The following is a 26,185-nucleotide window of genomic DNA, read 5'->3' as shown; positions in this document are numbered from 1 at the left end:
TGTCCCAGACGCCACTATCACAATCCCTGGGCATGTTCTTTCCCACTGGCATGTCAGGCCCAGCAGAGGCCTAGAGGCACAGTGGTAAAGTCAGAGGAGGCTGGCCTTGAGAGATCCATTGACTCTGGACCTCATGTAGTCTCATGGCATCAAGTTAACCATGGAAAAGGAAACCTACTTTTCATTACCGCCGGCCACCGCCCTGACCCCCCGAATCTGATGAATCAGTACTCCTCCATGTTGAACGTCACTTGGAGGGTGCATTGAGGGTGGCAAGGGCACACAGTGTACTCTGGGTGGGTGACTTCAATATCCATCGGCAACAGTGGCTCGCTTGCAGTAATACTAACTGAGCTGGCTGAGTCCTAGAGGCCATAGCACATGGCCCTGCAGCAGGTGTTGATGGAAGGAATATGAAAGAAAATCCTACGTAGTATCCCCACCAATCTATCTGTTGCAAAAGTATCGCTGCACAAACCTTTTGGAGACAAAGTCCCATATTCACACTGAAACTGCCCTCTATTGTCTTGTGTGGCATGACTGCCATGCTAAATGGCATTGACTAAAAACAAATCTAGCAACTCAAAACTGGGCATCCAGGAGCCACAGTGGGCCATCAGCAGAAGAATTATATTCAAGTGCAGCCTGAAACCCCATGGCCTAACGTATTTCTCACTCTGCCATAACTATTAAGCCAGGAGATCAACCCTCATTCAATGAAGATTGCCTGGGTACATGCCAGGGAGCATCTTTGGGCTGTGAGAAATGAGTTAAAGCTACAACAGAGACAGCTTGCATGTCAAAGAGCAAGCGATAGACGGAGCTAAATGATTTCACAACCAATGGATTGATCTAAGCTCTGCGGTCCTGCCGCATCCATTTGTTGCAAGGTGGTGGACATCAACAACTCACTGGAGGAGGAGGCTCCACAAATATCTCCATCCTCAATGGTGGGAGGAGTCCAGCACATCAGTGCAAAAGACAAGGCTGAACCATTTGTAACTATCTTCAGCCAGAGGTGCTGAGCGAACGATCCATCTTGGCTTTCCCCAGGAGGTCCCCAACATCACAGATGCCAGTCTTCAGCCAATTCAACTGTTGTTGTTAGCCGATCTTCACGTCCATATACTTTTTCTTCACCATTTTGGGGAATTGTGAGGGAAGGATCTCTGAGTTGATTATCAGCCTATTGAACAACATGGAACGCGCCTTCTGTGACCAACAGGTCCTGGCATTGGACTCGAACCCAGGGCATCTGGTCCAGCGGTAGGAGCAGTTCCACTGTGTCACAGTGCCTCCAACAGATAATCTGATTCACTCCACATGATATAAAAAACGGCAGAAGGCACAGGGCACTCAAAGGGTTTGGACCCTGACAATATTGCAACATTGCATGTCCATATTCAGCAAGGCGTGGACAATATCCAGGCTTGGGCTGACAAGTGGCGACTAACATTCACACCACATAAGTGCCAGGCAATGACCATCTCCAAACAAGAAAAAATCCAACTATCGCCCCTTGACATCGCATGGCATTACAATCGTTGAATCCCTCATTATCAATATCCTGGGGTCACCAATGACCAGAAGCTAAAATGGAAAAGTCATAATGGAAAAGTCATAGAAATATTGTGCCTATAAGGACAGGTCAGAAATTTGGAATTCTGCAAAAAGTAATTCACCTCCTGGCTCTCCAAAGCCACATGTAAGGTAGCTCCTGCTCGAGTCCTTGGGTTTTGGTCCTTTCACTCAGTTCCCTGCGGTAATTGGTGGATATACGGCCCATTTGAGAGCCTTTCAAAAAGAGGATGTCAAGAAGGAATACTGGGAAGAAAGATGTGAGCGTTAGACCTCTGAAGAGCTGAGCAAGGTGTGGAGTCCAGTGGGATCGAAGATGATGGAGGCAAATTCGTCGGGTGGGGCCGCACCTGTTATGGTGGATAAGCTGCTGGAGATAATGGCTGTCGAATTTGAAAGGCAATTCAGCAAGCATGTTGAAAGACAAGGGAGGGAGTTGCTGGAAACCCTCAAAATGTCGGTGGAGGATGCATTGGTCCTGATAAAGGAGACTCCAGGAACGATTTGAGACAGCGCAGCAGCATGGTGAGGTGCTGAAGGGGGTGGAGGAGGCACTGTCGCGACGCAGTGTCCAGATGGCCTCGCTGGATGCGGAAGGTGGAGGACAGGGACAGAGGCCTGAGGGCTAAGGTTGAGGATCTAGAAAATAGGTCGAGGCAGCAGAACTTCAGGGTCGTGGGGTTGCCCGAGGAGGTAGAGGGCCTGAGGCCGACTGAGTATTTTGCGTTGATGTTTACAAAGTTGGTGGGGGAGGAGGGCCAGGTCCCTCCCATTGAGCTGGATAGGCCTCAGCGGTCACTGCGGACGGATCCACTGGGGCAAATGAGCCACCACGAGCGGCGATGGTCTGTTTACGTAGCTATCGGACGAAGGAGAGGGTCCCGAAGTGGGCCAAGGAGAATCGGGAGGTGCAGTGAGAAGGCAGCTTGTATTTATCAGAATGTCTCTGCAGAATTGGCCAGGTGTGAGGCCTTTAACAGGCCAAAGTCAGTGCTTTATAAGAGTGGCGTGCATTTTGGTGTGGTGTACTCAGTGAGGCTGAGAGTTACGCAAAGTTCCAAACACCATTTCTTCGAGACGTAGGAGGAAGCGGGGCTTTCATTAAAGCTCAAGGACTTGGACTGAACCAACGGGTATGATTGGGACTTTGCTGGTGGTTGGGATGGGTGTGTATGGGTTGGTTATGGGTAGGGTTGTACAGTTATGTGTTTGTTTTCTAATTTCTCTCATTTCCCCTTTCCATTTTTGTACAGAGTTGTTAATTGAAATTTGTGTGTTTTGATTGGGGATTTTTTTTGGTTGGGGGAAGGGGAAAGGCGTTTGGTGGTTTCATGGTTGAAGGCCGGGTGGGGGAGTTTCAGCTCTCGGGTTTAAGGGTTTGGGATGTGGTTTCTTTCTTTGATAGTTTATTTGTGTGATGTGGGCCCTGGCGGGGGGTCTACCTCGCTAACAGGCTGAGATTGGCGAGTGAACGGGAGCGAGGTGGGGGGAGGGAATATGGCTTGCTGGACCTGTTAAGGCAGGTTTCGATGAGCCTAGAAGATGTGAATGGTGGGGGAAGGGGTTGGAAAAGGGAGGTGTTGGTTCGAGAGGAAGTTGCTTGGGGATTTATGGGATGGGGATGGGAGGGGAGGGCTAGCGACTGGGGGTAATTCTATGTCCCATTGGTTGGGTGGGGCTGGGAGCCATCTTGGGTGGGCTCTGGATTCAGGAATAAAGGAGATGGAGGGCATAATCCCTCACGGTGGAAATGGTTAATTTGAGGGGAGTGGGTGTGAGAGACCTCTGATTTGATTGGTTACATGGAATGTGTGGGATTTGGGGGGCCCAGTGAATTTATTTCCAACTGTATTCATCTTAGACATTTTAGTTATTCGTTAATGTAGTGTTGGTAATAAATAGCTTTCTTTACAAAACAAAGTCTAATGTTCTTTGTTCACATCAGCGCAATCAAAGAACATTACAGATACGTGCCCTTGTGGCTGTGAAGACACAGTGGGAATTGTGTTTAGGCAGTTGTGACCCAGCAGCAGGAGTCGACCCATTGTTTGCAATTCAATGTTCAATTAATAATTCAAAATCAGTGATTCAAAAGCATAAATGGAATGGATAATATTGCACTGGCAGGATATGGCCACTCCACTATGGTAGTGGCCGTTTCGGAGGAGCTTCGTTCAAAAACTGTCTGTGAACTCTGCCTGACATGGTACGAACAGGTGCCGGAATGTGGCAACTAGGGGCTTTTCACAGTAACTTCATACTTGTGATAATAAAACATGATTATTATTAGTTGTTGATTCCAATGATATTCCTGCTCCATGGCTCTTGCTTAATTTCCCAAAGCCAGCAGCTCCCGTCGCGGTGAGCGCACAGCAGCTTTAAAGGTCAGCATCGAGAGCCAAAGCTTACATTTCCATAGCACAGCATGTACACGCCACAGCCAACAGCATTATCAGTGACCCATCCCTCAGAGGGGGCTGGTCCACAGGAACGAGGGTGCTGAGGAGATTTTAATTTCTAAGATTAAACATTGAATTTCTGTTATTTATCTCAGATTATTCCGATATCAAAACGTTGACATGACTTACTCGTATCGTCCGATGAAGTGAGAGCAGCTCCATTTATAGCAATTGTCCAAAGTATGGCCAGTATTAGGAAAGGTGGCGAAGGCAGCATGGTAGTGGGTCACGGCTGGCAGACACAATCAATCACAGTTCCGGCTTAACCTGAGGAATGGTGTACGAATGGATTAAAATGCTTTGTGACAAATTTCTTACTTCCACCTTCTTGCTTAACTTTTTGAAATGTTTCACATGTAAATGCCTTAATCCCATTTATTTCTGTGCCTGACAATGGAAAGGGAATCAAGTAATTTCTCCAACACGTGATCACACATCAAAGGATAGCGCCAGCCTGGCTGGCCATCACGCTCTCGTCGCACACACAAACATATAAACATGCTCACAGACTCAAGCACATACTTACACAGATATACATGAACACATGCACACGCAAATACAGATACACATACATAGACACACACAGACATTTAGATTTCGGCGGCAGCGGTGCGCAGGGGCCTTCTTGGAGGTGAGTAGTGAATTTAAAAGCACTTACCTTTGCAGGAGCAGCCCTTTGGATTTCGGCGGCAGCGGTGCGCAGGGGCCTTCTGGGAGGTGAGTAGTGTATTTAAAAGCCTTACCTTTACAGGAGCAGCCCTTTAGATTTCGGCGGCAGCGGTGCGCAGGGGCCTTCTTGGAGGTGAGTAGTGAATTTAAAAGCACTTACCTTTGCAGGAGCAGCCCTTTGGATTTCGGCGGCAGCGGTGCGCAGGGGCCTTCTGGGAGGTGAGTAGTGAATTTAAAAGCACTTACCTTTGCAGGAGCAGCCCTTTGGATTTCGGCGGCAGCGGTGCGCAGGGGCCTTCTGGGAGGTGAGTAGTGTATTTAAAAGCCTTACCTTTACAGGAGCAGCCCTTTAGATTTCGGCGGCAGCGGTGCGCAGGGGCCTTCTTGGAGGTGAGTAGTGAATTTAAAAGCACTTACCTTTGCAGGAGCAGCCCTTTGGATTTCGGCGGCAGCGGTGCGCAGGGGCCTTCTGGGAGGTGAGTAGTGTATTTAAAAGCCTTACCTTTACAGGAGCAGCCCTTTAGATTTCGGCGGCAGCGGTGCGCAGGGGCCTTCTTGGAGGTGAGTAGTGAATTTAAAAGCACTTACCTTTGCAGGAGCAGCCCTTTGGATTTCGGCGGGAACCGGAAGTTCGACCTCTGGCAAGTGCCCCCCCCCCCCCCCCCCCAAATAAATTCTGGTGGAGAGGAAACCCGAGACACTACACGTGTAGTGTCTCCCACCCGCCCTCCTCCTCTAACCTAATAATAAGACCCATTGGTGTAAGGTAAGTGCCATATTATATTATTATATTATTAGCATTGTGCAGGTCAAGGATTGGAGGTGGAGGAGCAGTCTCTGTCAGCGAGGGAACCTGAGAACATCTCAGAAGGTAAGCAAGTGATTTTTACTTTTATACCTGTTTTTCAAATTGTGTGTGTCGGGGGGAAACTGAAGTGACATCACAGAAAAGCTGTGACCTGAGTGGCTGGTTGGGATTCTAACCTAAATTTTTTTGAGTATTTGGGATCTAATTAAACATAATAACTTAATTATAATTTAGAGGATATCTAAGCCAGAGATCGGAGAATATTATAGTTAGCTATCGCATTTTTATTAGAAATCTAGTGCTAGGAAACAGATAGTTGACAGTAACTTTGAAATTTAAAAAAGTATTAAAAAAAAAAAAAAAGACAAATTTTAATTTTAATTAATTGACGCAATGTCAGTTAGAGGGGTGCTGTGCTCTGACTGTGAGATGTGGCAGGTCCGGGAGGCTTCCAGTGTCCCGGATGGCTTCATCTGCAGAAAGTGCACCCAACTGCAGCTCCTCACAGACCGCATGGTTCGGTTGGAGCAGCAATTGGATGCACTTAGGAGCATGCAGGTGGCGGAAAGCGTCATAGATCGCAGTTATGTAAGTGTGGTCACACCCAAGGTGCAGGCAGAGAAATGGGTGACCACCAGAAAGGGCAGGCAGTCAGTGCAGGAATCCCCTGTGGTTGTCCCCCTCTCGAACAGATATACCCCTTTGGATACTGTGGGGGGGGATAGCCTATCAGGGGAAAACAGCAGCAGCCAGAGCAGTGGCACCACGGCTGGCTCTGATGTTCAGAAGGGAGGGTCAAAGCGCAGAAGAGTAATAGTTATAGGGGACTCTATAGTCAGGGGCACAGATAGGCGCTTCTGTGGACGTGAAAGAGACTCCAGGATGGTATGTTGCCTCCCTGGTGCCAGGGTCCAGGATGTCTCCGAACGGGTAGAGGGAATCCTGAAGGGGGAGGGCAAACAGGCAGAGGTCGTTGTACATATTGGTACTAACGACATAGGCAGGAAGGGGCATGCGGTCCTGCAGCAGGAGTTCAGGGAGCTAGGCAGAAAGTTAAAAGACAGGACCTCGAGGGTTGTAATCTCGGGATTACTCCCTGTGCCACGTGCCAGTGAGGCTAGAAATAGGAAGATAGAGCAGACAAACACGTGGCTAAACAGCTGGTGTAGGAGGGAGGGTTTCTGTTATCTGGACCACTGGGAGCTCTTCCGGGGCAGGTGTGACCTGTATAAGATGGACGGGGTGCATCTAAACCGGAGAGGCATAAATATCCTGGCCGCGAGGTTTGCTAGTGTCACACGGGAGGGTTTAAACTAGTATGGCAGGGGGGTGGGCACGGGAGCAATAGGTCAGAAGGTGAGAGCATTGAGGGAGAACTAGGGAATAGGGACAGTGTGGCTCTGAGGCAGCGCAGACGGGGAGAAGTTGCTGAACACAGGGGGTCTGGTGGCCTGAAGTGCATATGTTTTAATGCAAGGAGCATTACGGGTAAGGCAGATGAACTTAGAGCTTGGATTACTACTTGGAACTATGATGTTGTTGCCATTACAGAGACCTGGTTGAGGGAAGGGCAGGATTGGCAGCTAAACGTTCCAGGATTTAGATGTTTCAGGCGGGATAGAGGGGGATGTAAAAGGGGAGGCGGAGTTGCGCTACTTGTTCAGGAGAGTATCACAGCTATACAGCGAGAGGACACCTCAGAGGGCAGTGAGGCTATATGGGTAGAGATCAGGAATAAGAAGGGTGCAGTCACAATGTTGGGGGTATACTACAGGCCTCCCAACAGCCAGCGGGAGATAGAGGAGCAGATAGGTAGACAGATTTTGGAAAAGAGTAAAAACAACAGGGTTGTGGTGATGGGAGACTTCAACTTCCCCAATATTGACTGGGACTCACTTAGTGCCAGGGGCTTAGACGGGGCAGAGTTTGTAAGGAGCATCCAGGAGGGCTTCTTAAAACAATATGTAAACAGTCCAACTAGGGAAGGGGCGGTACTGGACCTGGTATTGGGGAATGAGCCCGGCCAGGTGGTAGATGTTTCAGTAGGGGAGCATTTCGGTAACAGTGACCACAATTCAGTAAGTTTTAAAGTACTGGTGGACAAGGATAAGAGTGGTCCGAGGATGAATGTGCTAAATTGGGGGAAGGCTAATTATAACAATATTAGGCGGGAACTGAAGAACATAGATTGGGGGCGGATGTTTGAGGGCAAATCAACATCTGACATGTGGGAGGCTTTCAAGTGTCAGTTGAAAGGAATACAGGACAGGCATGTTCCTGTGAGGAAGAAAGATAAATACGGCAATTTTCGGGAACCTTGGATGACGAGTGATATTGTAGGCCTCGTCAAAAAGAAAAAGGAGGCATTTGTCAGGGCTAAAAGGCTGGGAACAGACGAAGCCTGTGTGGCATATAAGGAAAGTAGGAAGGAACTTAAGCAAGGAGTCAGGAGGGCTAGAAGGGGTCATGAAAAGGCATTGGCAAATAGGGTTAAGGAAAATCCCAAGGCTTTTTACACTTACATAAAAAGTAAGAGGGTAGCCAGGGAAAGGGTTGGCCCACTGAAGGATAGGCAAGGGAATCTATGTGTGGAGCCAGAGGAAATGGGCGAGGTACTAAATGAATACTTTGCATCAGTATTCACCAAAGAGAAGGAATTGGTAGATGTTGAGTCTGGAGAAGGGGGTGTAGATAGCCTGGGTCACATTGTGATCCAAAAAGACGAGGTGTTGGGTGTCTTAAAAAATATTAAGGTAGATAAGTCCCCAGGGCCGGATGGGATCTACCCCAGAATACTGAAGGAGGCTGGAGAGGAAATTGCTGAGGCCTTGACAGAAATCTTTGGATCCTCGCTGTCTTCAGGGGATGTCCCGGAGGACTGGAGAATAGCCAATGTTGTTCCTCTGTTTAAGAAGGGTGGCAGGGATAATCCCGGGAACTACAGGCCGGTGAGCCTTACTTCAGTGGTAGGGAAATTACTGGAGAGAATTCTTCGAGACAGGATCTACTCCCATTTGGAAGCAAATGGACGTATTAGTGAGAGGCAGCACGGTTTTGTGAAGGGGAGGTCGTGTCTCACTAACTTGATCGAGTTTTTCGAGGAGGTCACTAAGATGATTGATGCAGGTAGGGCAGTAGATGTTGTCTATATGGACTTCAGTAAGGCCTTTGACAAGGTCCCTCATGGTAGACTAGTACAAAAGGTGAAGTCACACGGGATCAGGGGTGAACTGGCAAGGTGGATACAGAACTGGCTAGGCCATAGAAGGCAGAGGGTAGCAATGGAGGGATGCTTTTCTAATTGGAGGGCTGTGACCAGTGGTGTTCCACAGGGATCAGTGCTGGGACCTTTGCTCTTTGTAGTATATATAAATGATTTGGAGGAAAATGTAACTGGTCTGATTAGTAAGTTTGCAGACGACACAAAGGTTGGTGGAATTGCGGATAGCGATGAGGACTGTCTGAGGATACAGCAGGATTTAGATTGTCTGGAGACTTGGGCGGAGAGATGGCAGATGGAGTTTAACCTGGACAAATGTGAGGTAATGCATTTTGGAAGGGCTAATGCAGGTAGGGAATATACAGTGAATGGTAGAACCCTCAAGAGTATTGAAAGTCAAAGAGATCTAGGAGTACAGGTCCACAGATCACTGAAAGGGGCTACACAGGTGGAGAAGGTAGTCAAGAAGGCATACGGCATGCTTGCCTTCATTGGCCGGGGCATTGAGTATAAGAATTGGCAAGTCATGTTGCAGCTGTATAGAACCTTAGTTAGGCCACACTTGGAGTATAGTGTTCAATTCTGGTCGCCACACTACCAGAAGGATGTGGAGGCTTTAGAGAGGGTGCAGAAGAGATTTACCAGAATGTTGCCTGGTATGGAGGGCATAAGCTATGAGGAGCGATTGAATAAACTCGGTTTGTTCTCACTGGAACGAAGGAGGTTGAGGGGCGACCTGATAGAGGTATACAAAATTATGAGGGGCATAGACAGAGTGGATAGTCAGAGGCTTTTCCCCAGGGTAGAGGGGTCAATTACTAGGGGGCATAGGTTTAAGGTGAGAGGGGCAAAGTTTAGAGTAGATGTACGAGGCAAGTTTTTTACGCAGAGGGTAGTGGGTGCCTGGAACTCACTACCGGAGGAGGTAGTGGAGGCAGGGACGATAGGGACATTTAAGGGGCATCTTGACAAATATATGAATAGGATGGGAATAGAAGGATACGGACCCAGGAAGTGTAGAAGATTGTAGTTTAGTCGGGCAGTATGGTCGGCACGGGCTTGGAGGGCCGAAGGGCCTGTTCCTGTGCTGTACATTTCTTTGTTCTTTGTTCTTTGTTTATGTGCGCGCACACACACACACACTTACTGACATGCAACAGACGCATCCATGCACACTAACTCTCTCTCTCAATGTATTCTAGTGGTATGTGTGATATCTCAGTTGTCAATCTCCAGAGAAGGTTTGTTACAATCTGGTTCAGAAACACAACTTGACCAGCCACGGAAATGCCGCGGTGTTTAGTGCAAGTCAGAGGTTGGACATTCTGTGGAGAGTGGCTCAACTACTGATTCCCCAAAGCCCCACCATTACCTTTAAGCCACAAGTCAGGTGTGTGGTCCAATATCTGGATGGCTGCAGTTGCAACATGTTTGCTTGACAAGACAACGCAGGCCAGCAGTTGTTCCAAAAGAAGGCCCACCATCACCTTTTCAAGAGTGGAACAGGGATGGCTAATAAATATTGGCCTTGCCAATGTTGTCACATCCTTAGAATGCAAAAAAAAACTTACCTCTGGTCTTTTCATAAATTAAACTGGATTGGGAAATGGGATGGAAGGTTCAGTTAGGGGAGGAAAAACTGATGTTGAGCACAAGAGAATGTCTCATGCAAACTATGACAGGAATCTTAGGCTGCATTGAGAGACCAACCGAGCATAAACCTCAGCAAGCGATGTTCAGCACGTACAATCCCTATACAATTCTAGTCAAGATCTTAAAAGTTACAAAGAAGATAAATGCCAATATGTTTAATATAATTACAGATCTACAGCGATCACATCAAACTTTCGCTTCAACAATGTCATGTGCAACTTAATACTTCAGTTAACTTCCCTGCCACAATGGCACATTAACTGAGTTAGATTGATTTAAACTAGCTTGGTTTGGGTCTCTTCCTTGCGGGCGGTACGATAGCGCAGTAGTTAGCACTGCTGCTTCACAGCGCCTGGAACCCGGGTTTGATTCCTGGCTTATCATAGAATTTACAGTGCAGAAGGAGGCCATTTGGCCCATCGAGTCTGCACCGGCCCTTGGAAAGAGCATCCTCCCTAAGCCCACACCTCCACCCTATCCCTGTAACCCAGTAATCCCACCCAACCTTTTTGGACACTATGGGCAATTTAGCATGGCCAATCCACCTAACCTGCACATCTTTGGACTGTGGGAGGAAACCGGAGCACCCGGAGAAAACCCATGCAGACACGGGGAGAAAGTGCAAACTCTGCACAGACAGTGACCCAAACCGGGAATCGAACCTGGTACCCTAGAGCTGTGAAGCAACTAATCTAACCACTGTGCGACCATGCTCCCAGTGGCTTGGGTCACTATCTGTGCGGAGTCTGCATGTTCTCCCCGTGTCTGTGCGGGTTTCCTCCGGGTGCTCTGGTTTCCTCCGACAAGTCCCGAAAGGCGTGCTTGTTACGTGAATTGGACATTCTGAATTCTCCCTCAGTGTACCCGAACAGGTGGCGGAGTGTGGCAACGGGGATTTTCACAGTACCTTCATTGCAGTGTGAATGTAAGCCTACTTGCGACATTAATAAAGATTATTATTATGCTGATCATCAAGTTGAACAGATTGGTACTGTGAACCAATTAGAAAACTGAACTCTTGATTGTCTGCAGTGAACAACCTGGGAAATCCCTGAAAGAAACGGCTCAAGTGGCATTTTCCCAGGATTTTCATGAATCTTCCATCTATGTTGCTGTAAAGTGACTGGGAGAGGCACTGTGGATATTTACTCTTCTGGCTGACACATAGGAATAGGGAGAGACATTCAGCTCATTGGCTATGTTCTGTCATTCAATCAGGTCATGATGGACTAGATTCGTAACTCCATTTACCCACCTTGCTTCCATATCCCTTCAAACAATTGAGGAACAGCATATAACTCTGACATTCAAAAAGGCTCAACCATATACAAGTTTCAGAATTACCTATTTGTGACACATCTGGTGTGGCATGTTTCTATTTTAAAACCATGAGTTAATGGTCAATAGAATTGTTGTTGATGCTGCCATTGCAAATCTGTAACTAACTGGGACAACTTAAGAGAGAAGCCCTTTTACTAGTGCTAATGTGTCATTGAGGGGATTGCCCTTTTATGAGGCTGTTTATAGCGTTTTTGTGGAGTTAAATATAGATTTCTAGCAATTGGATCATTAAATATTTCTGTGAGGATTTTGTCAATGTGACCATCACCTTTTTACTTATAATCGAAAGATTGAAAAAAAAAAGAGTTGAAAAAGTCCCAAAGAAATCCAACGGATATCCTGGGAACTTCATAAATTTGGCTTTAGAGTTGCTGTTACACCACAACTGTTATGGAGATTGATCAATATTGAGATGCTAGTTTGGACTTTCTCACACCTGAGCATTGAAACCCATATATTTACATTTTGAAAATGGGGAAGGGTACACCTGTTTTCTCAATTCATTAAAACAAACTTGCATTCTTAAGAGCCCAGGACCATTTTTAAAAAACTTAATCGGACATAAAGCTATCAAAAGAAAGAGGTTGGAGAAGGTTTTCCTTGATGTGTGGTGTGCATCGTTGTATTCTTGGGTCAGATCAGGGCCTGTCACTGTAAATATGCCTGGATCAGGTGCCATCTGCTCAAATCACGGCCTCCAGTGTGACAGGGATCAGAATGACAACCAAATTATTCTGCCACCTTCCCATGTCAGCATCTCAAAAAATCTTTGATTATTTTACAATGATGCCCAGGTGACTTAGAATCACAAATTCGTTCAGCACAAATGAGGGCCATTGAGCCCATCACATCTGTGCTGTCGCTTTCAAAGTGACAATTGATTGGTCCCACTTCTCTGTTCTTTCTCCACAGCCCTGCAATTTCTTTCATTTTTAAGGTTTGGGTTTTACGCTCCCCTGCCAACAGGCTTGAAGGCGAGGGGGCTCATTAAATCTAACGGCTGGTCTGCTTCTGCCTACCCGACTACCACTGTAATTATACCAGCAGTTGGGTTGGCACCAGGAAGACTGCCCACCAGTAGACCAACTGAGACTCTTATGTCAATAATTGATGCCGATTAAAAGGCCGCATCCCATCGCCGCCAGGATTTGACCAATGGCCAAAGAGGTCAAGCCAAACGGTCATGCCCTGCGCAGGCTGTGGAAGGGAGGGGGTTCCCCTTTAACAACATCCCCCCCCCCCCAAACCCGGCTCATCGGAGTCCCCCTACAATAGAAACATAGAATTCCTACAGTTCTGAAGGAGGCCATTCGGCCCATCGATTTTACAACTTAAGCATCCTAACTAGGCCCACTCCACCGCCCTATCCCAGTAATCGAATCTAGCCTATACACCCCTGGACACTAAGGGGCAATTGATCAAGACCCAATCCACCTAACGTGCGCATCATTGGACTGTGGGAAGAAGCTGGAGCACCTGGAGGAAATCCACGCACACACGGGGAGAACGTGCAAATTCCGCACAGTCACCCAAGGCCGGGATTTACGATAATAACTGGAGTACAATGGCAGTGTACCGCAATACATGTAATGTATGATCAGTGGTTTACCACAGTGGTGTTTGAGTCCATGTCTCCAAAGCATGGCCCTAGGTCTCTGGATTACTCGTTACACGACAATACCATATTGCCGCCACTTCCCCACGCGGGAAGAGAATTGGAATAATGGACGGGCCATTTACAACTGAGATGAGGAGAAAGTTCTTCACTCAGAGAAATATGAATCTTTGCGATTCTCCTGGACTCAAGAGGGCTATGGATGCTCAATGAATGATGGTGTTCAAGACTATGATCGGGGTGCTAAGGGATATCAGGATAGAGCAAGAAAGTGGAGTTGAGATATACGTTCAGCCACGATCTTATTGAATGATGGAGTAGACCCGGCCCACATGGCCTGCTCCTATTTTTTATGTTCTTATGGATTCTCTTTTATTTAAATAAATTTAAAGTACCCAATTCTTTCTTTTTTCCAATTAAGGGGCAATTTAGTGTCACCAATTCACCTACTCTTTAGGTTGTGGGGGTGAGACCCACACAGCCCTGGGAAAATATGCAACTCCACACAGACAGTGTTCAAACCCGGGTCCTAGGCGCTGTGAGGCAGCAGTGAGGTAGTTCTTATGGATTCTCACTGCATTTCAATGAAAGAGCGGCTCTCGGTAAACATTGTACCTAGAAATATTAGCATCAGGGTGAGTGGTAATCAACCAGCCCTGTAACTGCAGCCACAGGTCCAAAAGATCCACGCGAGTGTCTATACAACATTTCTGGCCCTTTATGTGGAGCCTTCCTTGACTTGCTATCTACCCATATCTGAGCGGAGCAGTGTTATATTCCATTTTCCAACTTCTTCCACCACACTTCAAAATGCCATGAACTGTCCAGGGAAACTGGGCTGCAGAGCCCCACAGACACCTCATCCTACCCCAACTTGTTTCAATGGTAACCCTCAGCCCGCACCATTAGACACAGGTTCGCTCCCTACTCTCAAGCGAGGCCTTAGATATCCGACGGCAGTGCAAAGGGGGCAGACAGTCTCTCTCACACCTTTGCCTTTCCTCTGGTACTTGGGAATTGCAGCATTCCCTCAATGCAATGGGGAGGTAGGCTGAGTTTGATAAGCCGCAAGGTTCACACCGCTCCAGCCTCCCTTTCCAGCACGAACTGGGCGCTGCAGGATCTACGCATGCGCAGTGGCCTCCCTCAACCTGCCGGCCCCGACGCAACATGGCGCGGGAGTTCAGGGGCCGGCGCGTAAGGAAATAGGCCCGAGAGGCCGACCCGCCGATCGGTGGGCCCCAATCGCGGGGCAGGCCCCATCGGAGGCCTCCTCCCTGGGTCATGGCCAATGGCGCCGATTCTCCGCGCCATGGAGAATCGCGTGCAGGCGTCATGGCGCAGTTGCGGGGATTCTCTGGCCTGGCGCAGGGCTGGGAGAATCCCGCCCGACATTCCTTACTTCTATCAGATATCCCATGAAAAAGGTGAGAAACTGTTATATAATAAATTAAAAGCAAAAGGGGAAGAATCGTTTAGACCCGAAACGTGAACACTATGGGGTTCATTGTCCGTCTCCCCAGCCATGTCTTCCTCGACGGTGCACCATCGCCTATCGCGGGATTATCCGTCCCCACTGCTGGCTAATGGGATTTCCCATTGTGGCCACCCTACAGTGCCGGGAAACCCGCAGGTGGGGGTGAGTTGCTGGCGGAACGGAGAATCCCACGGCAGAGAATTCACCACATAGATTCTCCCCACAGATGCTGCCAGACCTGCTGTGGTTATGCAGCATTTTCTGTTTTCACATGAGAAGCAGTTATCTTTTTCAGCAGAAAAAAAGTCAGTGGGCGGGATTCTCCGTTTCTGAGACTGATGCCAATGCAGAGTCCGTGGGCTTTTACGACAGATAAACCGGCACCGCACCTGGACCGATTCCGCGACCATTGAGGGGCTGGCACCGGTGCCGCGTGGAACACAATCGATTCCATTGAAAATCGGAGCATGATTCACTGGGTCCGTGATTGACACTCGGGAGGCTGACAAGCTGCAGCCGCACATACACATTACACTCCCCACACACACTCATCCCAGCCAAAAAGATGGGAGTGGTTGTCCTGGAGTGCGCCCGTACAGCTGATGGGGCGGCTGGGGCCAGAAGACACCCAGGGGGGTTACCTGGGGGACACCTATGCAACCTGTGGCACTAGATTCAAAGTGGGCTGTTAGCGGTGTGCGCAGCTGCATGACTGCCTTGCCGCCTGCAGTAATGGTGTTCCCTGTCCATCCACCCGGACCCTACAGCTCACCTCCTGGTCACTACTCTCCACGCCCCTGGCAGACACCCCCCGACCAACGGCACAACTGTCAGCAAACTTTGGCGATGTTGGACACCTTCGTTACCCAGTCTCTCTCCCTCAGCAGCCGCCACGCCGGTTTAAAGATTTTTAAAACCACAAGTGATCCACGCCGTCGGGAACTCGGCCCATCGGAGGTAATAATAATAATCTTTATTAGTGTCACAAGTAGGCTTGCATTAAACCTGCCATGAAGTTACTGTGAAAAGCCCCTAGTCGCCACATTCCGGCGCCTGTTCGGGTACACGTGGGGAGAATTCAGAATGACCAATTCACCTAACAGGCACGTCTTTTAGGACTTGTGGGAGGAAACTGGAGCACCCGGAGGAAACCCACGAAGATATAGGGAGAATGTGTAGACTCCGCACAGACAGTGACCCAGGCGGGAAGCAAATCTAGGACCCTCGCGCTGTGAAGCAACAGTGCTAACCACTGTGCTACCGTGCTGCCCGATGTGGAGAAGCACCAAGGCCCCGGAGAATACTGTCGACCTGCTAATGATATGCAAATAGTGCCTCTCGTACGTGCGTTCCAGAACACTCTAATCCGTTATCGCGGTGCTGGAGCATTGCGAATTGGTGTCAAATTGGCACCTGCCGCGATTCTGGCGTCGGAACCAATTCTCCGCCCAATTGCCTTTCCCGATTTTGGTGACGGCTAATGGAGAATCCCACCCGGTATAAATCAGCATTAACGTAAAACACAAGAATGCACGGCACGGTGGCCCAGTGGTTAGCACTGCTGCCTATGGCACGGAGGACCGGGGTTCGATCCCGGACCCGGGTCACTGTCCGTGTGGAGTTTGCACATTCTCCCCGTGTGTGCGTGGGTTTCGCCCCCACAACCCAAAGATGTGCAGGGTAGGTGGATTGACCACGCTAAATTGCCCCTCAATTGGAAAACAATAATTGAGCACTCTAAATTTCAAAAGAAAACATAAAACACCAGAGGTACCAATGCCCACACAAGTATCAGAAACACTAAATCAGAAATATTATTAGTCAGACTTAGCAAGATCAATCTCAGAGTGCTAATAAAACAGCAAAGATATTTATATAAATAATAAAAACACCAGAATGTCTGAGTAACTGAAAACAGAAATTTGAGAGCACCAGGGTTGTGAGGTACAACACCTTGAGCAGTCGCTGTGGACAATAAATCCCTCTTGTTTTAGTTGTTAAAGTCAGACCATTACGCCGCACAACCAAACGCAGTGAACTTCACGCTTCGAGGGAGCAATGTTTAAAAAAAAAAGACTTCCAGAGAGAAAAAGCACCCGCTTGAGGTGAAGGCGAGAGAGGTGTGTGTACTTACTGGCGGCAGTGCAGCCGCACTGCTGGCGGGGTCACTGTGCTGGTGCTGTGTCCTCTGCACTCTGCAAGCACAAAGTGAATTTTACAGCGGAGTGGACTTCACACACCATCAAAGAAAATTTCCCCAGCAGCCGCCCTCCGGAGTCACATAGAGGGGGCAGGTAAAGTGTCAACAGGGACACTTTTATTCAGATTTATTCAGCCACAAGTGGCTCTGTTTGACTCCTCTCGCAGAAGAGGAAACTCAACGATTTTGCCAATCATGTTCGTGGTGTTACTGTAAAATAGGGCGTATCGATTGCTACCATCTTCAATGTTTCCATTGCTCAATCGCAGGACCAGAGGGATGCAAATGAATTTGCATTTATACAGTGGTTGTCATGTGGTAAAGCATTACAAAGCACCACCCCCCCCCCAAAAAAAAAACACACACCCAGTCCCAAGGAACAGGTTGGATCAGCCGAATGCAGGTTTTAGGAAGTGTCTCAAAGAAGAAAGGGGAGGCCCAAGACATTTCATGAGGCAATCCCAGAATGTGAAGCCTGTCTGGCTGACGACCCAAGGGTGGGGCAAAAGAAATTCAGGAGCGCAGAAATCTTGGCATTGGATTTGGAGGACATTGTGCACCTTGTGTTGTCCTATTATGTATTTGCTTTTGATGTACTAAATTATGCTAAAATAAGGGGCTGGTTTAGCACAGTGGGCTAAACAGCTGGTTTGTAATGCAGAACAAGACAACAGCGCGAATTCAATTCCGGTACCGGCCTCCCCGAACAGGTGCCTGAATGTGGCGACTAGGGGCTTTTCACAGTAGCTTCATTGAAGCCTACTTGTGCCAATGAGCGATTATTATTATTATCTGCGTGAGCTGTACGCAGAAAAATACATTTTACTGTACCTCGGTACACGTGACAATAAACACATCCAATCCAATGACCTAAATCTCGGATTTGAGATCCTGGTCCTCAAATACTCTTTTCCTCAGTTGTCTGAAGGCTGAGCGTGACTTTGCAGACGGTGATGAGTTTTGTGGTCTCTGATTACAGAGGCTCCCAAGATCAGAAAAATGGTCCATATTTTCTAGGAACTCACTTTTAATCTTAATCGACTGTGGGGAGGTGTGTTGTGCGAGCTGGTTGGAAGAGGACCTTAGTTTTCCAGGTGTTTTTTGTGAAAGGCCCATTTTCTCATCGCCTGTGGAGAAGGAGTCAACAATGACCCAGCGCTTCGTTCATATGTGAGTGCACACAAGCGTCACCTTTACACTGAAATTCAGTGACTGATATTGGAGTGGTTTTGGTTTTGGATTGAGGTCATGTGGGTTGGACAGTTCCTCATCTGTTCTGTAAATTGTCTCCATACAGGTGGGTTGCTTTTCTGGAGCTGAGGTGCAGTATTGCAGTGAGGAGAATGGAAAAGAGGGTTGGTGCAATAACACTGCCTTATTCGAGCCCAGCCTTCACTGTTATAGGGCCTGGGGCAGTTCCAGTGCTGAGGCTCGCACCATGTCACCATGAAGTAGGTGGAGAATGGCAACAAACTTCTGAGGGCACTCAAATGTTGAGAAGGGTACTCCATAAGCCTCCACAGTAGACAGAAATGGTGTATATAACATTTAAAAGGCGTGTTCTTTGCATTTTATCGGGATTTTCTGGACAGTGAAAATTGTGTCTGTCAATCCCCTCCATGCTTGTCACTTCACTCTGTGGGATGGACCCTTGAGTGCTTGGGCCATAGATGGTGCTAACAGTGCTGACAAAAACACACATTTTGCCAGTGCCATGAGTTGCTGGATCTCCTGCACCTTCTCTATCCACTATTTGTTCTTCATAACATGGGGTTTATGCTGTACCGGTGTCTTCAGAGGCCTGTAGGACTGTTGCTTTTCACTTGAGACAAGGTTCAGTTTCCAGTCTGCAAAGGTTTTGCACTTGCGCTCCATTAGATCCATTAGATTCTTGGTCGTTTTCACTGACCCAGTCATGATTTTTCCTGACAGGGAGGCCAAGGCCTCCTCACAGGTGCTTGTCACGAAAGACAGTCAGGCACTCTGGGCTCACTGTCGGCCCTGATGGGTGGAGGTTGAAAGGTTGGCAGTGATGCACCTACTTAGAAAAGGGGCCATTGGTGGGATCTTTGAAGCCTTTGGTATTTTATTTTTAGAAATTTAGAGTACCCAATTAATTTTTTTCCAATTTCCCACTAAATTGGAAATTTAGCCTGGCCAATCCACCTACCCTGCACATCTTTGTGTTGTGGGGGTGAAACCCACGCAAACACGGGGAGGATGTGCAAACTCCACACAGTCAGTGACCCAGAGCCGGGATCGAACCGGGGACCTCGGCGCCGTAAGGCAACTGGGCTAACTCACTGCGCCACCATGCTGCCCTGATATTTAAAAGATTTTTGACCATCACATTGGCTCAAGCTGCAGTCTAATGACATGGTTCCTCATTGCTCTTTTCGAAGGCTGCTGTAAAGCTGGTGTGATGGGCTCTCTTGACTTTGCTGTTCCTGACTCCAATGCAGTCCGCTTCATCAACACAAATAGCGATTGAACTTTCTGCTCAAAGGAAACTCTGTCCACCAAATCCATCAATTCTTTCTCCCTCCAACGTTTCTGAGCAATAGGAAACTTTTTCCCAAATAGTGAACACCATGGATGAGTAACAGACACAATCTTTACACCACTGTGAATAATATTATCACACAATGTCTCATGAAAGTCAGACCCGCCCTGAGACGAAGAAACACAAAATACCGCAGATACTGGGAATCTGAAATCTAAAGAGAAAATGTAGGAAATACCCAGCAGGTCAGGCACCATCTGTGGAGAGAGAAGCAGAGATCAGGGGCGTCATTCTCCGACCCCCCAGAGGGTCGGAGAATGGCCGTTGGCCGCCGTGAATCCCGCCCCCGCCGGTTGGCGAAGTCTCCGAAGGGAGAAAAGTCGGCGGGGCATTAATGTCGCCGCTGCCGCGGAGAATGTCACGGGTCTGCGCAAGGCAGCCGATTTTCGGCCTGCCGATATTCTCCCTTCCGGATGGGCCGAAGTCCCGTCGACGTGATGACCGTTCACGTTGACGTAAATTAAATCTCCTTTTCATCGGCGTGACCCGGTGCTCCAGGCTCACGCCGACCAGCGTGGAGGTGAGTGACGGCCTGGGGGGTTGGCTCTGGGCAGGCAATGGCGTGGCCGCAGTCTGAATGCGTGAGGAGAGGTGTGTCTCGGGTTGTGTGTGTGTGTGTGCGGCGGGGGGGGGGGGGGTTAGAGTAGGCTGGGCTTCGGGGGAGTGCCGGGAGGGGGTCCGTGCCGGGGTGGAGGTTGGGGGGGGGGGTCCGTGCCGGGGTGGAGGTTGGGGGGGGGGGGGTCCGTGCCGGGGTGGAGGTTGGGGGGGGGGTCCGTGCCGGGGTGGAGTTTGGGGGGGGGTCCGTGCCGGGGTGGAGGTTGGGTGGGGGTCCGTGCTGGGGTGGAGGTTGGGGGGGGTCCGTGCTGGGGTGGAGGTTGGGGGGAGGGGGTCCGTGCCGGGGTGGAGGTTGGGGGGGGTCCGTGCCATGCCGGGGTGGAGGTTGGGGGGGTTCCGTGCTGGGGGGGAGGTTGGGGGGGGGGTCCGTGCCGGGGTGGAGGTTGGGGGGGGCTCCGTGCTGGGGTGGAGGTTGGGGGGGGGTCCGTGCCGGGGTGGAGGTTGGTGGGGGGTCCGTGCTGGGGTGGAGGTTGGGGGGGGGTCCGTGCCGTGCCGGGGTGGAGGTTGGAGGTTGGGGGGGGGCCGTGCTGGGGTGGAGGTTGGGGGGGGGGGCCCGTGCCGGGGTGGAGGTTGGGGGGGAGTCCATGCTGGGGTGGAGGTTGGGGGGGGGTCCGTGCCGAGGAGGGGGATGGGAGGGCAAGTGAGTTGGTCCACTGGCCAGGTGCCAGCCTCCAACAGTTGGACCCATGCGGTCCATGCCACCTGGCTGGGGGGAGGAGGGAATATGGACAATGATGACATGTCGTCGTTCCCTCCCCCCCACCAGGCCGTCATGTTTACAGATCACCCAGCGATGTTGGCCGCCGTGGTGGCAGCCGCTCATGTCTATGTTGCCCTGGATGAGGAGGAGGAGGAGGAGGAGGAGCGTGCCAGAGAGGCGGCGCAGGCTGCCGCAGGGGGGCAGGCGGCAGCCGCCCAGGCTGGAGGGACACCCGCCCGACAGGACGAGGAGGGGGAGGAGGACGTGCTGGTGTGGAGGTTGGGGGGGAGTCCGTGCCGTGCCGGGGTGGAGGTTGGGGGTTGTGGGGGGTCCGTGCTGGGGTGGAGGTGGGGGGGGTGGGTCCGTGCCGGTGTGGAGGTTGGGGGGGGTCCGTGCTGAGGTGGAGGTTGGGGGTGGGTCCGTGCCGGCGTGAGGTTGGGGGGTGGTCCGTGCCGGGGTGGAGGTTGGGGGGGGGTCCGTGCTGGGGAGGAGGTTGGGGGGGGTGTCCGTGCCGGGGTGGAGGTTGGGGGGGGGGTCCGTGCTGGGGTGGAGGTTGGGGGGGGAGGGTCCGTGCCGGGGTGAGGTTGGGGGGGGGGTCTGTGCCGGGGTGGAGGTTGGGGTGGGTTCCATGCTGGGGTGGAGGTTGGGGGGGGTGTCCGTGCCGGGGTGGAAGTTGGGGGGGGTCCGTGCCGGGGTGGATGTTAGGGGGGGGTTCCGTGCTGGGGTGGAGGTTGGGGGGCGGTCCGTGCCGGGGTGGAAGTTGGGGGGGGTCCGTGCCGGGGTGGATGTTAGGGGGGGGTTCCGTGCTGGGGTGGAGGTTGGGGGGCGGTCCGTGCCGGGGTGGAGGTTGGGGGGGGGTCCGTGCTGGGGTGGAGGTTGGGGGGGGGTCCGTGCCGTGCCGGGATGGGGGTTGGGGGGGGGAGTCCGTGCTGGGGTGGAGGTTGGGGGTGGGGTCCGTGCCGGGGTGGAGGTTCCGTGCCAGGGTGGAGGTTGGGGGGGGGTCCGTGCTGGGGTGGAGGTTGGGGGGGGGGGTCCGTGCCGTGCCGGGATGGGGGTTGGGGGGGGGAGTCCGTGCTGGGGTGGAGGTTGGGGGGGGGGTCCGTGCCGGGGTGGAGGTTGGGGGGGGGTCCGTGCCGGGGTGGAGGTTGGGGGGGGGGTCCGTGCCGGGGTGGAGGTTGGGGGGGTCCGTGCTGGGGTGGAGGTTGGGGGGGGGTCCGTGCCGGGGTGGAGGTTGGGGGGGGTGGTCCGTGCCGTGCCGGGGTGGAGGTTGGGGGGGGGTCCGTGTTGGGGTGGACTTTCCGCCGATAACGGAGAATTTCGCCCCAGAATAGAACAGCTATTGGAATCAGAACATCCAAAATCTCTAATGCAAATTTAACCCCTGTTGTCATAGAACATACAGTGCAGAAGAAGGCCATTCGGCCCATCGAGTCTGCACCGACCCACTTAAAGCCCTCACTTCCACCCTATCCCCGCAACCCAATAACCCCTCCTAACCTTTTTGGACACGAAGGGCAATTTAGCATGGCCAATCCACCTAACCTGCACGTCTTTGGACTGTGGGAGGAAATCAGAGCACCCGGAGGAAACCCACGCAGACACGAGGAGAATGTGCAGACACTGCACAGATAGTGACCCAGCGGGGAATTGAACCTGGGACCCTGGTGCTGTGAGACAACAGTGCTAGCCACTTGTGCTACCCTGCTGCGTATCAGAAGCCAAATTGGAGATTTCAAGTGTACTCCTGTTAAAGCAATATTCATGAGTTCCTTTGCTGCCATGACAGGGGTGGCAGGGTGACACAGTGGTTAGCACTGCCGCATCATCACGCCAGGGTCCTGGGTTCGATTCCGGCCTTGGGTGACTGTCAGTGTGGGGTTTGCACGTTCTCTCCGTGTCTGTGTGGGTTTCCTCCGGGTGCTCCGGTTTCCTCCCACGGTCCAAAGATGTACGGGTTAAGTAGATTATCAACCCCAAGACGTGTGTAGCGCACAAAGACTCCATGAGACGAATAGCGTGAAGTCGATGAGGCTTTATTAAGCGTGTCTGTTCCCCCGCAGCTCGATAGTAACTGGCCTGCGGGGGAAGACTCCGGCTTCTTATACTCCGCCTTCAGGGCGGAGCTTGAGGTCAACGGCCAACCAGGACCCGGGATCTGTCAGCCAATGACATTAGGGCTTCCAGTCCCACATGACCCCCAATACATACTACCACAACGTGCAAGCTAGGTGGATTGGCCATGCTAAATTGCCCCTTAATTGGGAAGAAAATAATTGGGTACTCAAAATTTGTTTAAAAAAAGATTAGGTAGATTAGCCATGTTAAAATTGCCCCTTAGTGTCCAAAGTTGTGCAGGTTAGGTGGGGTTATGGGGATGCGGTGGAAGAGGGTGCTCCTTCAGAGGGTTGGTGAAGACTCGATGGGCTGAATGGCCTCCTTCTGCACTGTAGGGATTCTATGTCTACAACTATGTTACCACTTGAAAGCCAGCTCATTTGATTTTGCTAATTTTGTCAGAACGGATGAGCAAAATGTCTTTGTTTGATTCCCTAACATCAAAACCACCTGGACCAAGGTTGGTCCAAGGGGAGTTTTCTTTTAAGAGACATTCTTGGGAACAGGCAGCACAGGCAAGGCAGTATTTGTTCCACAAATTGTCCTACGGGCATTAAAAATCCACCATGAGACCACATGTCGGGCTGACCAGCTAAAGGTGCTAGGTTCATAGATGTCATAGAATTTACAGTGCAGAAGGAGGCCATTCGGCCCATCGGGTCTGCACCGGCTCTTGGAAAGAGCACCCCGCCCAAGGTTCTCTGCCCTGAAGGAGAATAGAGGGCTTGCTGGATTTCTACAAGGATTAGGCAGTTGTTTTGGTCACACTTTCACTGCCCTTTTCTGATCATAGGTTCCAGATCATGACTACTCACTGTGTTGGAAAACTTGCATCATCTCCTCTCCAGCTCCCTTGTGTCTGTTGGTTACTGACTCTCCAAAGCAAAAATAGTATCCCCTCATTCTCTCTATCAGAATTCTGAACACCTTCTGAAAGAACATTCCCAATTTATCTAGTCTCACAGCCCCCAGGACCATTCGAAAAAAGATCTACCCGACCCTTTCCTTACAAAATCCTAAATTCCTTACAAACACAGTAGGCAGCACGGTAGCACAGTGGATCGCACTGTTGCTTTACAGCGGCAGGGTCCCAGGTTCGATTCCCGGGTTGGGTCACTGTCTGTGTGGAGTCTGCACGTTCTCCCCGTGTCTGCGTGGGTTTCCTCCGGGTGCTCCGGTTTCCTCCCAAAAGTCCTGAAAGCCGTGCTTGTTCGGGGAATTGGACATTCTAAATTCTCCCTCCGTGCACCCGAACAGGCGCCGGAGTGTGGTGACTAGGGGCTTTTCACAGTAACTTCATTGCAGTGTTAATGTAAGCCTACTTGTGACAATAATAAATATTATTATTATTAAAAACCAATCAAATCTGCCCTTAACCTTCTGTTTTTAACGGATTACAAGCCCAGGAGACAAAACCTTGAAATCAGAACCCAGGCCATTCAAGTGCAAAGGATTTTTCCATGCAAGGAGATGCTCATTCAGTGAATAATTTCAAATTAGAGATTAATAGATGCCTTGCTGGACAAGGGTACAAAAGGATATGGAGCCAATGCAAGTGGATGGAGTTAAGGTACAGATCAGCCATGATCTCATTGCATGGTAGAAAAGGTCTGAGGGGCTGAATGGCTTCCTCCTGTTTCCATGCTCCTCTGCTATTTGTGGGACCTGGCTGAGCACAAATGAGCTACAGGTGGGCTATATTTCCATACTTTACATCAGTAAACATACTTGAAAATTGTGTATAAAGGCAATTTTGTGATGTCCCAAGGACATGGAAGAAGGTGTTCCAGCCTTCTTCCCAATAACATTCTTTCCTGATTAGCTTCCATCGTCTGCAAGCATTAACCCATCCAAATTCTGCTGCTGTGCCATGTACTGTCAAATTCAATCTTCAGTCCAAAATCTCAGATTCGTGCCAAAATAGCAATGAAGACAAATGGGGACATCACCATCTGCAAGCTACTCACAATCCTGACTTGGAACTATATTGCCGTTCCTTCACTGTCATTGGGTCAAAACACTGGAAGTCCCTTCCTCACAGCGCTGTGGTGTTTACCTACCCCCACACGGACAGAAGGGGTCCAAGACGATGATTCACCAACACCAACTTAAGGGCAATAAACAGATGCTGGCCCAGCCAACAACATCCACTTCCCTTGAAAGAATTTTTTAAAAAATTGTTATGAAGGGAAATACATATTGCAATCATTTATTGTGAAACAAACTGTTCAGTTTGAGACAAACTTGTTTGTTGGAGATACATCTCTTATCAGGAATTAATCTTCGACTGTTATTGCTGTAAATTATAGTGTAGATGTTGAGCTTAGATCTAAGCCATCCCTGAACTTATAGATGTTAATTTGCTTGTGTCTTCTCTGCACCACATTTAAGGTCCCAATAGCTCCCCCCCACTCCATTAAAATATGTCATGGACTAAGAAACTCATCATGACTGAATCTAGTTAGCATTTTGTTGAACGTGTTGGATTAAGTTCCTGAAGTGTGCATTCCATTCTCTTGCCGGCCAGATTATTTTGCAAAATGAGTTTGGGCAGCACGGTAGCCTTGTGGATAGCACAATTGCTTCACAGCTCCAGGGTCCCAGGTTCGATTCCAGCTTGGGTTACTGTCTGTGTGGAGTCTGCACATCCTCCCCGTGTGTGCGTGGGTTTCCTCCGGGTGCTCCGGTTTCCTCCCACAGTCCAAAGATGTGCAGGTTAGGTGGATTGGCCATGCTAAATTGCCCTTAGTGTCCAAAATTGACCTTAGTGTTGGTTGGGTTATGGGGATAGGGTGGCGGTGTTGGCCTTGGGTAGGGTGCTCTTTCCAAGAGCCGGTGCAGACTCGATGGGCCGAATGGCCTCCTTCTGCACTGTAAATTCTATGAAAATTCTATGAGTGATAAAACTTGTGGTATTAGAGGTATTACGGTACCTGATAGGCTGGAGCACCATTGGTGGAAACTATATGCTTCCTATTGGTTAGGATGTATGGTAGCTCCGCCCTGCTGGGCGGTGTATAAGAGCCCATGCCGCCCCAGCAGCCTTCATTCTGCACCTGAGCTGCTGGGGGAAACATCTAGCTTATTAAAGCCTTCAGTTGGACTACAACCTCGCTTTAGTGGTCATTGATCGTGCATCAAAACTGAAGCATTTTGAATATGTACATATCGG

At 50.1% G+C, this 26,185-nt stretch overlaps 2 protein-coding genes across 2 annotated transcripts in view; one reads left to right on the top strand and one right to left on the bottom strand.

Annotated features, from left to right (window-relative positions):
- LOC140392071 (interleukin-13 receptor subunit alpha-1-like) overlaps window positions 1-17,250 on the bottom strand; it is a 52,611-nt gene extending 35,361 nt beyond the window's left edge. The window contains exons 1-2 of the mRNA XM_072477300.1: window positions 16,955-17,250; window positions 4,167-4,304 (exon numbers count right to left, since the gene is read on the bottom strand). Coding sequence (XP_072333401.1) covers window positions 4,167-4,254 — 88 coding nt within the window. The 5' untranslated portion in view covers window positions 4,255-4,304; window positions 16,955-17,250. The remainder of the gene's footprint in view (window positions 1-4,166; window positions 4,305-16,954) is intronic.
- LOC140392069 (interleukin-5 receptor subunit alpha-like) overlaps window positions 1-26,185 on the top strand; it is a 204,791-nt gene that overhangs the window by 7,091 nt on the left and 171,515 nt on the right. The gene's annotated exons all lie outside the window — the stretch shown is intronic.

Source organism: Scyliorhinus torazame, chromosome 15 (assembly GCF_047496885.1).
Source record: "Scyliorhinus torazame isolate Kashiwa2021f chromosome 15, sScyTor2.1, whole genome shotgun sequence".
In the NCBI taxonomy this organism is placed as follows: domain Eukaryota; kingdom Metazoa; phylum Chordata; class Chondrichthyes; order Carcharhiniformes; family Scyliorhinidae; genus Scyliorhinus; species Scyliorhinus torazame.
The sequence above is the reverse complement of the archived record's forward strand: the minus strand, read 5'-3'. Positions and strand labels throughout refer to the sequence as shown.